This window comes from Galeopterus variegatus, unplaced genomic scaffold (genome assembly GCF_000696425.1).
Source record: "Galeopterus variegatus unplaced genomic scaffold, G_variegatus-3.0.2 Scaffold4039, whole genome shotgun sequence".
Classification (NCBI taxonomy): domain Eukaryota; kingdom Metazoa; phylum Chordata; class Mammalia; order Dermoptera; family Cynocephalidae; genus Galeopterus; species Galeopterus variegatus.
Window position 1 is genome coordinate 18056 of NW_007730150.1, and position 11727 is coordinate 29782.

An 11727-nucleotide genomic window follows, 5' to 3' on the forward strand; every position below is an offset into this window, starting at 1 on the left:
AAGGCAATGTAAGCTCCCTCTCGCCTGCATTTTGGTTTCCAAAATGTGGAGGGTTGAGACTTTGCAAGTCATAGGGCTGAACATTTATTTTTGTCATGCTAGATTTTGAGCACTGGCATAGCCTCCTAAACACAAATAAGATCTTCCATCTGTTTTCATCAACTGACCACAGTCACCTTATAAACATTCTCCGTTTATAATTCTGCGATTAAATTCTCCGATTTTTAATTCATCGCAGGGCATGACCCCCCTGATGTATGCCTGCGTCCGTGGGGATGAGGCAATGGTTCAGATGCTGCTGGATGCCGGAGCTGACTTGAATGTGGAGGTGAGGGTGCACGGGACTGGCAGTCCTGAAGCGAAGTCGAACCAGAGAGCGGGGCTGCTTCTTCCCAGAGCCACCGCTGAGGGAGCCCACTTCAACAAACAGATCGTTCCTCTGCCTTTTAGTTGCTGTGGCCCTGGTGAGACCACCTGACAGATTTTGTCCATCCTGAGGCCCCAGCCCAACCAAACTCCAAGGAGCTACCCGAATGTGTGTTTTGTTTTAAAACAACCAACGTAGCTGTAGGAACACTGGCTTTTCCTTGGGTCAGCAGTCCCAAGTGCCTGATTTGCACTGCCAATCTATTCCTCTGGGATAGGGCAGGAAGAGCTCTCCTGAGCCTCAGCCCTTTGCCTCTGACTAAGACCAAGCAGAGGAAGCCCTAGCCCAGTCCCTTGAGCGATTTCCCTTCCCCAGATCCTCTGCCCTCCCCAACCAAATCCTAATTGGCTCACCTCATTGGCTAAATTGAAGGCTCTTAAAGCTAATCTCAAAGCTTCCCTGAGGCAGTGTGGTACAACAGAAAGCACACACACACACACACACACACACACACACACGCCAGGCTTTAGCATTTGACAGACTTGGGTTCAAGTTCTGAAACCACCACCATCGATGTGGGCACACACACACACACACACACACACACACACGCGCGCCAGGCTTTAGCATTTGACAGACTTGGGTTCAAGTTCTGAAACCACCACCATCGATGTGGCTTGCTTTTGTGCTTTGGCAAGTGTCCCCATCTGCAAAATTGGAGAATAATCGCACCCATCTCAGACAGCTACTGGAAGGAATAGATATGGAGAGTACCCTAGCACAGGTCTGGGACTTACTTAATACTAGTCTCTCCACCCCCCTTCAAGGCTCCTAATAGGTGAAATCCCACTTTTTTGACCATGTTATATGCCTTCTGAGGACCCATGAATTCTGGCAGCCAGATATTGGCAGTCTCAGACACCAGAAAGATTGACGTGCTGCACTCATAACTCAGCAACCCTGGGAAACATTTTTAGTTCAAAATTAGATGCCCTTGCAGTCTCAGTACTGTGTTGGTTTTTTGTTTTTTTTTTTTTTAATTAATGAGTTTTATATTCATTAGAGAAAAGCTGACAGTAGACACAGTTTTGGATCCAGAACCATGTTGAGTCTTACACGTTTCAAACATTTGGAGATTTTTTTTCCCCTGCTGTGAATCCCTAACCACCCTGCAGACCCCCGCAGGGCTCCTCAGCTTTGGGTCCTGGTGGGGTTCTCTGGTCCTCCTCTCTAGCCCATCCCATGGGTCTCAGCTCAGGGCCTTCCTCCGACAGGCGCTTAGTGAGCTGAACTGCTCTGAATGAAGCAGGCATCGAGGTCACATGGCCCCAGGAATGTTTGGGATAAAAGCTGCATGTGGGTGCTAATCTTGCAAGACCCCAACCTTCAGCTGCCCTGCTGCTTCTGTCTTGGCCTGGGGTATTTTGAGGCCCCCACACTGAAAGGCCGATCTCAGATTGCTCATTTGTGATGTGTGCAGGGAAGGTTTCGTGCCTGCGTTACCAGTAGCACAAGGGTCATTATCAACCAGGAAGCAACAAAAGAGTGAAATGAGCATAGCACGGGGTGAGCTGTGAGCAGATGGGAAAGTTCCTCCATCAGATGAGTGATGCTCTCCACTGGTTTGAAAGCTCGAGGCAGACCTCCCGTTGCCTGGGGTTTGCCGCCACTGAGAGTTTCTCTTAAAAGTGTGGATGGAATCATAGTGGTATCTCATGCTGTCTGACGTCCTATAGCTCTTGGAACCACCACCCTCCCTTAATCAGAAAGAAAAGAGACAGGCAGGGGAGTGGGCTTATTGTAACCGCCACTGCAGCTTCTCTGAAGCACCTTAGAGGTGACTGGAAGTCATCCCTTCATTCTTTTCAGAGGAGAAGCAAAGGAGTCCTTATTACACATAGAGGACATAAAGTCACTGAGAAAGTTTCACATGGCCTTCCAATGGCTGCCTTTGGAGGATTGCTTTAGTCTCTGTTTTTATAAACACAAGCAGGACAGATGCCAGTTCTGATGACAGGCGTTTGGGGCATCCAGTAAGAGAAATTCCATACCCTATATCATCAATACTTCCCAAAGCACCTTCCAGGGTGTCTTTTTGTGCATCTCTAACCCATGTGCCCAGCAACAGATAGGTCCAGTCTGCTAGCCTAAGTGTTGCTAAGGTCACATTTTGAAAATAACTTCAATTTGTTTATAGGTTGTCAGTACTCCACATAAATATCCATCCGTCCACCCCGAGACCCGCCATTGGACGGCTCTGACTTTTGCTGTGTTGCATGGACATATTCCTGTAGTTCAGGTATTAACGTATTTCCCTATCCACATCTGACTTTTAATTTTACCTCTTCCATAACGCAAATCTATACCTTTCCCAGCATGCATATTCCCTAAGAGATTCATATTGGTTAACTGCAGTTAAATATATCATATTCATATCATATGAATAAAAATATTATATGTAATGATCTATATGGCCTGGCTTTAGCCAATATGAAATCATCATGTACCCACATGCAGCCTCACACAGAGAGTGGCAAACCTATGAAGTTCTTCCTGGTTGCTCTGGGGTGGGGCCTCCACTTTTATTTGTGGATTTGTTCATTTTGCTTGTCATAACATGAACATGGGTCTTGGCTGGTGTTGATACCTTGAAACCTCCCCGTAGGTGCAACCCTGTTGTTTGCGTAGAATCTGGTGATTTCCAGCCAGTGGGAAAAAGCATCCAAGTCACCAAGGGAGTATTCCCAAATGATGTTTGCCTGGATCCCATTTCTTGAGAACCCTGTTGTTTGCGTAGAATCTGGTGATTTCCAGCCAGTGGGAAGAAGCATCCAAGTCACCAAGGGAGTATTCCCAAATGATGTTTGCCTGGATCCCATTTCTTGAGAATCTGGTCCAGGAGGTCTAGAGTAGGGCTTTAGTATGTGTCTTCTGAAACAGCTCCAAGTATGGTGAAGTGTCCTCATCAGAGGTCCTTTGGGTATACAAGTGTGTATCACTTGCACTTTTTCTGGCTGTTGTAGAGTTGGTGTTCAATGAATAGCCATCCAGTACATTCTAGATCTTAAACTTGGAAAAGAGAGATCAGCCTCCAGGACCATGACCACACCTGGCCTCATAGTGAGTGCTGAGCTTCAGGTGCATCAAGAACTCACCTCCTTTTATTGGGTCTATACCTCTTAATTCTGTGCTGAGCAAGGAATAGTATTGCAGGGACAGCGCAGCAATGTTGAGTTTTACAGGAATCCTTTGTTGTTTCCCTGGTCACGGGAATCCTTAGGACAGATCCTTTCAGGAGACGGCATGTGTGACATCACACCGAGAGTGGCGTCTGCCACTCATGCTCAGTCTGCTCCTAGTAGAGAAATCTAAGAAAGGGGCCAGATGGTGATCTGGTGAACACAGATGCCATCCTTAGCATGCAGTGGCATCCCAGCCTTCAAATCAGAAATGGGAAAACTGGGCAGCCAAGCAAAGCCATGCAGAAGTCAGGCCACCCCCCTGCTGCAGGTGCAGTGAGTCATGGAATGCCAGGTAGGCAACTCCCACCTGGCCATGTCCTCAAGTAGCCCTAGGTGGGTAGTAAAGATGGCATTTTTTTTTCCATTTTCCATTAGCAGTGCTAACAGCACATTCACTGTATGTGACATCCAGCATAGACACAATCTTTGCCTCCTTTAAGAAGCCTTGATATCTTAGAGAATGCACAGATTGGAATTCTATGTTGCAAAATTTCTGGAAGCTCACTCTGCTGCTTTATTAACTAATCTTCCTGGCCAGAAAACTTAGCACTTGCTAAACTGTCCTCAGAGCCATCTAGGGTATTCTAGAAGGGATTCTTGCCCTGGTTGGCCAAGGGGGTCCGCAAAGTCCTTCAGAATTCTTGAGAAGCTATGGTTTTAAGAGACCACTCTAATACCCTCTGAGGCTACAACCGACCTAAGAAGGGTCACCCAACATTCTGGTGGCAAGGACTTTTAGCTCAGTGCTTCTAGACACTGTAGTGTACATATAAATCCCCTGGACATCTTGTTACAATGCAGATTCTCATTCAGTAGGTCTGGGGGTGTGCCTGAGAGTCAGCACTTCTAACAAGATCCCAGGTGGGACTTACGTTGTGCATGGACCACACTCTGAGCAGTCCGGGGTTCTGGAAAATACCAGAGGCTTTCAGTTCATCCTCTGAGACGCAATTACCCTCCAGCCCTGTGCACGCAGTCACTGACCCAGAGGGGGGGAAGAAGCGTTGGCATCTCACTGGTTCCCACCAGTCTTGACTGACACCCTCTCACAGCGCATGTCCCTTGAACATCTCCATGGCCATTCTTCCTTCACAGCTCCTCCTGGATGCTGGGGCCAAGGTGGAAGGCTCTGTGGAGCACGGCGAGGAGAATTACTCAGAAACGCCACTCCAGCTCGCAGCCGCTGTAGGTAAGAGCTGCCGATTCTCACCCGGGCCAAGGGTGTCCACCGCCCTGGCCCTGGATGTGCCTATGACTGTATCTTTGCTTTATTCTCTTATAAAACCCCCTTCTCTGGGCTTGCAGGAAATTTTGAGCTGGTTAGTTTGCTGTTGGAGCGTGGTGCGGATCCCCTGATAGGAACCATGTACAGGAATGGAATTTCTACAACCCCCCAGGGTGATATGAACTCTTTCAGCCAGGCTGCAGCCCACGGACACAGGTAGGCTAGGATGGGCCAAAGCCACAAGGGCCCGAGTGGTGCTTGTTAAAAATGCAGATTCCCAGGCCTACCCAGACCCATTATATCTCTGGATGTGGGGCCCAGAGGCAGCGTGAGGTGGTCCAGGCCCCAGGCCTGGCCGGTGACCTTAACCGCCAGCTCTCGGCTAGCAGCCAACACCACGCAGTGCACATCTGCTCCGACCGGCCTGTCCTGTCCATCCCCAGCCAGCTTTCACCTCACAGAGAGACTTCACTCTGCCAGTTTGGGTCAGAGTGCATTATGTCAGCTGTCACGAAGAAAGAAGAATTCGTTAAAAAACAAGAAACACCTCACGTTTGGTTACTTCCCTTTTAAGTTTCCTTCATAATTTACCTCATCAGATTTTATCACACATAATCCCAAGTAAAGCAAATTCACTGTGGAGGGAGTGCAGGCTAACAGTTAAAAGGGTGGAGTTCTAGAAACTTCTAGGCATTTGAGGAACTCAGCTCCAAGTTGCCCTCAAGGAAATAAGGCCAGTCATGCTCCCCCATCTCCTCCATCCCCCAAATGTAGCACCCATGGTCAGACCTCTAAAATGGCCATCCTGGAGTTGGTCCTGTCATTGCCCTGTCCCGAGTGGCCTCCCCGTTCCCACCCGCCTTGCCCCCACCTCAGCAAAGCCACTTCCATCTCTGAGTGTCTTCCTCTCTGGGTTTATGATTGACAGGAATGTGTTCCGCAAACTGCTCGCTCAGCCAGAGAAGGAGAAGAGTGATATCCTGTCCCTGGAGGAGATTCTGGCCGAGGGCACTGACCTGGCAGAGACAGCCCCGCCCCCTCTGTGTGCCAGCCGCAACAGCAAGGCCAAACTGAGGGCCCTGAGGGAGGCCATGTATCACAGCGCTGAGCATGGCTACGTGGATGTCACAATTGATATCAGGAGCATAGGTCAGTCCGGGCTCCCTCCCCTGCTGGGCACGGTCCTGCTGCCCAGCTCTAGGTCACCCACAAACACACACACATGCACACACGTCCCAAGGGGGCCCAGGGAGCTTCTCCTTGCTGGTTGGAACACTTCCAGGCTAAGATACCCACTCGGTCCCCATAGATGGCAGCATCCTGCCTGCCCCGAACACCCATCTCAGATCATCTGTCCGTGATTCCCAAACTCTGGACATTGGGTCAGGAACCCAGATCACCTGGCAGCTTGTCTGAATACAGATTGCCAGGCCCTACACCCAGAGGCTCTGCTGTCGAGGGTCTGGATGGATAAAGGCTGGAAATCTTTATATTTAACAATCATCCCAGGTGGTTCCCAGTGGTTAAGAATCGCTGCCTGAGAGCACCCATCTCCAGGAAGCAGCAGCTAGGCAGCAGCTAGGGTGAGGGCACCCTTCCCGAGCAGGACTCCTCCCACTGAGCTTCGGGGGCCAAAGCCACTCTCAGGAAAGTTAGGGTGCTCTTCCTTGAGTGAGCTAGCCCAGAGCCCTCTGCTCTGAGCGGCCAGGGAATGAGGCTCTTCTAACCTTCACCAGTCGAGTGGCTTTAGCCTGAGCCTGGGTGCAGCGGGACCTAGCAATGGTCCCCAAACACAGGGTGTGGCAGATCGAAGCAGGCTGAGGGCTGATGAGAGGCCTCTGTAACGATCTTCTGGAAACTGGCCTCTCTTGGGCATGGCTGTTTAGTATGTGGGACATTTATGTCATTGCCCTGAGAGCCTATTTTGCATGATTATGAAGCTCAAGACTCTGAATGGTCTACTTGTCATACAGTGTAGTCACACACGAGCAGAGAAGCAAATCACAGCAATCAGATGCTGGAGAGGCTTCTATTAAAGAAGGAAGCCCTGATGAAGTGCCTGCAGATGGAAATGTTGTTTTGCACAGGGGAGCAGCAGCAATCTCCTCCTGTGTCTTCGTACTCAGATGTAAATATCCATCCTAGCCAGAGATGTAGATGGTAGAGTCCGCCAGTGGCTTTCACCAGCTCTAAGCTCTCATCTGGGCTTGGACGTGTCCCAGATCCTTGGGCACATGCAGTCTTTAATCCTGGCCAAGACTTTCTCTCCCTGACCGTCTCTCTCCCCATTAAGTAGAAGGGATGGAGACTATGAACTTAGAACTCAGAAGTATGCATAAGTAGTATGCATATGATTCAAATATTCTACACAGTGATCATGTTGTAAAATGTAGCCCCTGGTAATATGCATAGCATGCAGAGATGGACACCCATAGTTAAGGGAATGGGATTATGACCTTTAATTTCAACTTCTGCAAGTCTTTGATGAAAAACCAACACTGGCTCTATTCATTGAAAGTCAGTCCCTTGATCTCATAATTTGGTAATGTCCTGGGGAAAGGCCAACTTCTAGATAAAAACACGCCTTCTTCTTTGGTTGTTTCTGCCTTCCCCTCTCCTCCCGTCCCCTCCCCCCTTCCCTGGCTCCTATTCCCTTCCCAGGTGTCCCGTGGACTCTGCACACATGGCTGGAGTCTTTGCGGATCGCCTTCCAGCAGCACCGCAGGCCTCTCATCCAGTGCTTGCTAAAGGAGTTTAAGACCATTCAGGAGGAAGAATACACGGAGGAGCTCATTACCCAAGGCCTGCCCCTGATGTTTGAGATCTTGAAAGCGAGCAAGGTATGAGGGGTTTGAGGCTGTTACAGTTGTTGGCAGAGAACAAGGTTCACAGATCTGAATGGTCCCTTAGCCTGATATGCCCTTCGGGTAGGACTGCTGCCGTCATAGCCACTGGTGGCAACGGTTCCCCAACTGGCTAAAGCTAATGATCTGTGCAGTCACTTGTGGGGCAGCTGTTTTTCTGAGCACCCATTATGTCCCAAAGCACTTGGGCATGTGGGCAAATTAGATATCTTCTAACTCAAGAAACTTGCACTAAAGCTGGGGAGATGCTACCAACACATGTGCCCCAATAGCATACGAGGCGGTTTGTATAAAACAGTGTTAAATTGGGCAGTTAGAGGCCAGGCGACACGTGAGAATTTAGAAGGGAGGAAAGGAAGGGTGGGCTTCTCTGAGATGCTGTGACTAGACCAGGTCTATATGGACATAGAATCAAGCAGGAGGAGGGAGATGGGAGCAGCTCCCTAGAGAAACAGAATGCAGACCCTGCCAGGTCTCTGGAAAGCCAGGCCCTGGGAGAAGGCTGTTCATGTAGACAGGGCCAGCTGAGCCTGGCTGTGACCCCTTGGGATTCACCCCTACTGACTCCTACATTCCCAGCAAGGAAAATGCCTCAACCCCTTCCAGACATTACTCCAGCCTTTGAACTATTATGAGATTAATTCTTAAAAATCTCTTTAGGGTCGTTCATTTGGAGAGTCTATAGACACTACAGTCCCTGCTGGCGGGCCACGGGCCTTGTGTGTTTCTGTGGAGAACATAGAGATGGATGATGGCCTTGAGGCCCTCTGCCTGCCACCGAGGTCAACAGCCAAAGGCAAGGGGAGGCCATGGGAGATGCCCCAGCATTGTGACCATGAGAAGCACCAGGGAGGACCAGTCTGCCCGAGAGGCTCTGAGGAGTTTGTGCCACCAACCATCACATACCCCACGGGCTTCTCAGAGGGACACGAGGGACAGTGTGGCACAGCAGTTGAGAGCATGGGCTCTGGAGCCAAACTGCAGGGGTTCAGATCCTGGCTCTGCCACTTACAAGCTTTATGGCCCCAGTCAAACTACTTCACTTCTCCTGACTCAGGTTCCCCATCTGAAAATGAGGACAATCACTGTACTAACCTTTTAGGGTGGTTGTGAGGATAAAATGAGTCAATACCTCAATGTCCTTCTAATGATCCCCGACACATAATACATGCTTTGTAAGTGTCTATATCATAAAGATGGCCCGACCAGGGGAGGTAGAACTTCCAGTGTTTTCCAAAGGCTGTTCTATAGAAAACCACCCCCTCAGCAAAATATTGATGATATCAAAATATTGAACACTCCAGAAAAGCACAGGCACCAACCAGCTGTGAATACCAACCTGTGAACCAGCTGGAGGTCGGCTTCTGTCCTGAGGATAGCATCAGATTATGCCAGTTTCTCTACTGCAGAGCCTTGAATACCCCAGTTCACAAAGGGAATTGAGTATCTCCCAAACTCACTGGAGCTCAGAACTCTTTTATAACAAACTATCTCATGACACAAATGAGGATTTTTCTAAAAGCCAAAGTATATGTTTTATATTTTAGTGCATGCCAGGCACTGATCTAAGCCTGTTCTAAGGATTAACTTAGTCACTACTCACAAGCAGCTTCTTAAGGAGGTACTTTTCTTATCCCCACTTAACAGATGCACAGAGAGAGTGAATAACTTGCCCAGGGCCTACAGCTGATAAGTGGCAAAGCTGGGATTGAACGCAGGCAGTCGGGCTTGAGCGCAAGCCCTCTTACCTCTTTGCCCCAGAACAGGCTTTGCAGATCTCAGGTCCTCCAGGACAGTGGAGCCTGTGGAGTCTCAGGGGAAGTTTGCCTCTAACCAAAGGGCAGTGTGGGTTTCCCTGCTGGGCTGGGCTGATGCGCTGCCCATCAAGAGTTAAGAGGGCACACAGAGCTGCCTTCTCCAGATGTCAGGGATGCCCCTCAGGAAGGAGGCAGCAATGCAGCCCGTCTGCTGTTGCAGCACTGACCTTGGGGCCGAAGCGAGTCCCACTGGGTGCTCTCATTAGTGCCCATCCTTAGCCCTGCACCTCTGGGGCCCCTGCATACTGGATTTGTGTTTGGTGTCAAGCCCAATGGGGGGGACCCGAAACGGGAGCAGGTGTGCCAGCCCTCAGGTAATGAGCCTCAGCGAGCGCATGAAGAGCAAAACCTGCTGGAAGCATTTCAAAACCAAACTCTCCTCACTGCCCCAACTTAACAATACATGAATAAAAAGGCATCTGCCTGAAATTACCTATGAAACCATCTTAGTGAAAAACATTGCTAGGTCTGTTCCCAGGACCTGATATTCTATCATTTTGGGGGTTGGTTGGTTGGTTTTTTGTTTTTAGCTTTTCTTCAGGCTATACTGGGAATTCAAGAATTTACTGAGGCATCCTGCGTATTCAGTAAACCTAATATATGGATCCTTAAAGCTAACTTTACTTGGAAGTATGCCATACATACGGATAAGTGCCCAGATCATTGCTACAGAGCATAATGGATTTTCACAAGGTAAAAATACTGTGCAATTAGCACCTAGACCAAGAAATAGAACATGACTAGCACCCCAATGTCCCCCTTGTGCTCCACTCAGCCACTGTCCCCCAAAGGGCTGCCACTCTCCTGACTTCTAATGCTGTACTTTATTTTACGTGGAGCCACAGCTCATCTAACTGGGACAGTTCATTGGGTGGGAAATATTTCTCAGAACCTGACTCCATGAGTATGACGATCTTCAGGATGGAACATACAGACTACCCTCAGCTATTGAGTGGGTGATGCTCCCATCATTATAGTCATTCCTTTGAAAATCAGACTGAGTTTTTTCTGCAGAGGTAATTCTAGTACGACGTTCAGGTGCTCAGGTCAGCCCATGAATGCCTGCCTCACTCACAGTATAATGAAATTGTGCTAATGGGAACCCTAGGCTTCCAAGGGGCAGGGTGTTCGGTGGGCTGACAGGGTCTGGGGAAACCCTCAACTGGTACTCCAGAGTGACAGCGAGAGAGTAGGGCAGGCCAGCATGGTGGGGTGGGATGGGAGGTCACCAAAAGCTATGACAGCAATAGCTGGGGGACAGGAAGAAGGAACGGGCCTCTTCCAGGAGATGTGGACTAGAGCCTACTCCCTGGTAACTGAACTGATCTTCAAGGATCGGGGAGCCAGAGATGGGGCACTGCAGCTCCTTGGAAGGGGCAGTCCGGGAAGGATGGATGGCACATTCCAGAGCAGGGAGGGAGTCAGGGGTGTTTTGCTTTTACGGGGGTGGGGGGTGGCGACCTCTACTGGTGAAATGTGGCATTACACGTCACTCACACTGACGGAGCCGGGGGGCCAAGGAGAGACTCACTTCTGCAGCTGTACTGTGAAGTTAAGCATTCCCCAAGCACGGATGATATTCCTGTGATCAAAAGAAAACTGGAGACAGGTGATGGCAGAGAGATTCAGGGAGTTGAGAAGACGTTCTCCTATTGGAAGATAATAGTGGCCGCACATCACTGGCCAGCATTGTTCCTCCTCCATCCACTGAAGGATTCCTGTTCAAGTCATGTCTGCTGAACCATATGAACAAATATCTGATTTTATCAGAGTAATAGATAAGAATATAAAATTATCATAAATAAAGTCACGTCATGATCAACTCACAGAAATACAGCTGTCCTGTCAAGTGACATCGACCTCCTCCTGTCCTTGATCTGTGCTCATTCATACTGTATTTGAAATCTGGTTGCAGATCTGCCTTTTTGCTCTTTTAAATTTTAACTTCAAAGGACTTCAGTGTCTCTAGACTTCCCCAGAAATAGAATAATACAGTCATTTTTTAAAATGCATCTGTTTAAAAAGAGCTTCTGGTTCGTTCTTCCAACACATAATTCCTCTAGGCATTGATTCATTCAAGAGACAGTTATATATGCATATACTGAAACAATACACTGTACCCCACAAAAATGTACAAGCAAATGATAAAATAATATTTAAAGAAAGAGAGCTATGTGTGCTCACCGTGCTCCAGGCACTACAGTGGTGATGG

At 48.9% G+C, this 11727-nt stretch overlaps 1 protein-coding gene across 2 annotated transcripts in view; it reads left to right on the top strand.

Annotated features, from left to right (window-relative positions):
* The window catches only part of BTBD11 (BTB (POZ) domain containing 11), a 44035-nt gene that overhangs the window by 2877 nt on the left and 29431 nt on the right, over positions 1-11727 (top strand). Inside the window, exons 2-7 of one of the 2 annotated variants that reach the window (XM_008586592.1) lie at positions 239-328; positions 2565-2666; positions 4705-4798; positions 4915-5050; positions 5763-5983; positions 7496-7674. In XM_008586592.1, the coding sequence (XP_008584814.1) occupies positions 239-328; positions 2565-2666; positions 4705-4798; positions 4915-5050; positions 5763-5983; positions 7496-7674 (822 nt within the window). The remainder of the gene's footprint in view (positions 1-238; positions 329-2564; positions 2667-4704; positions 4799-4914; positions 5051-5762; positions 5984-7495; positions 7675-11727) is intronic. The other variant, XM_008586593.1, reaches the window with a different exon arrangement.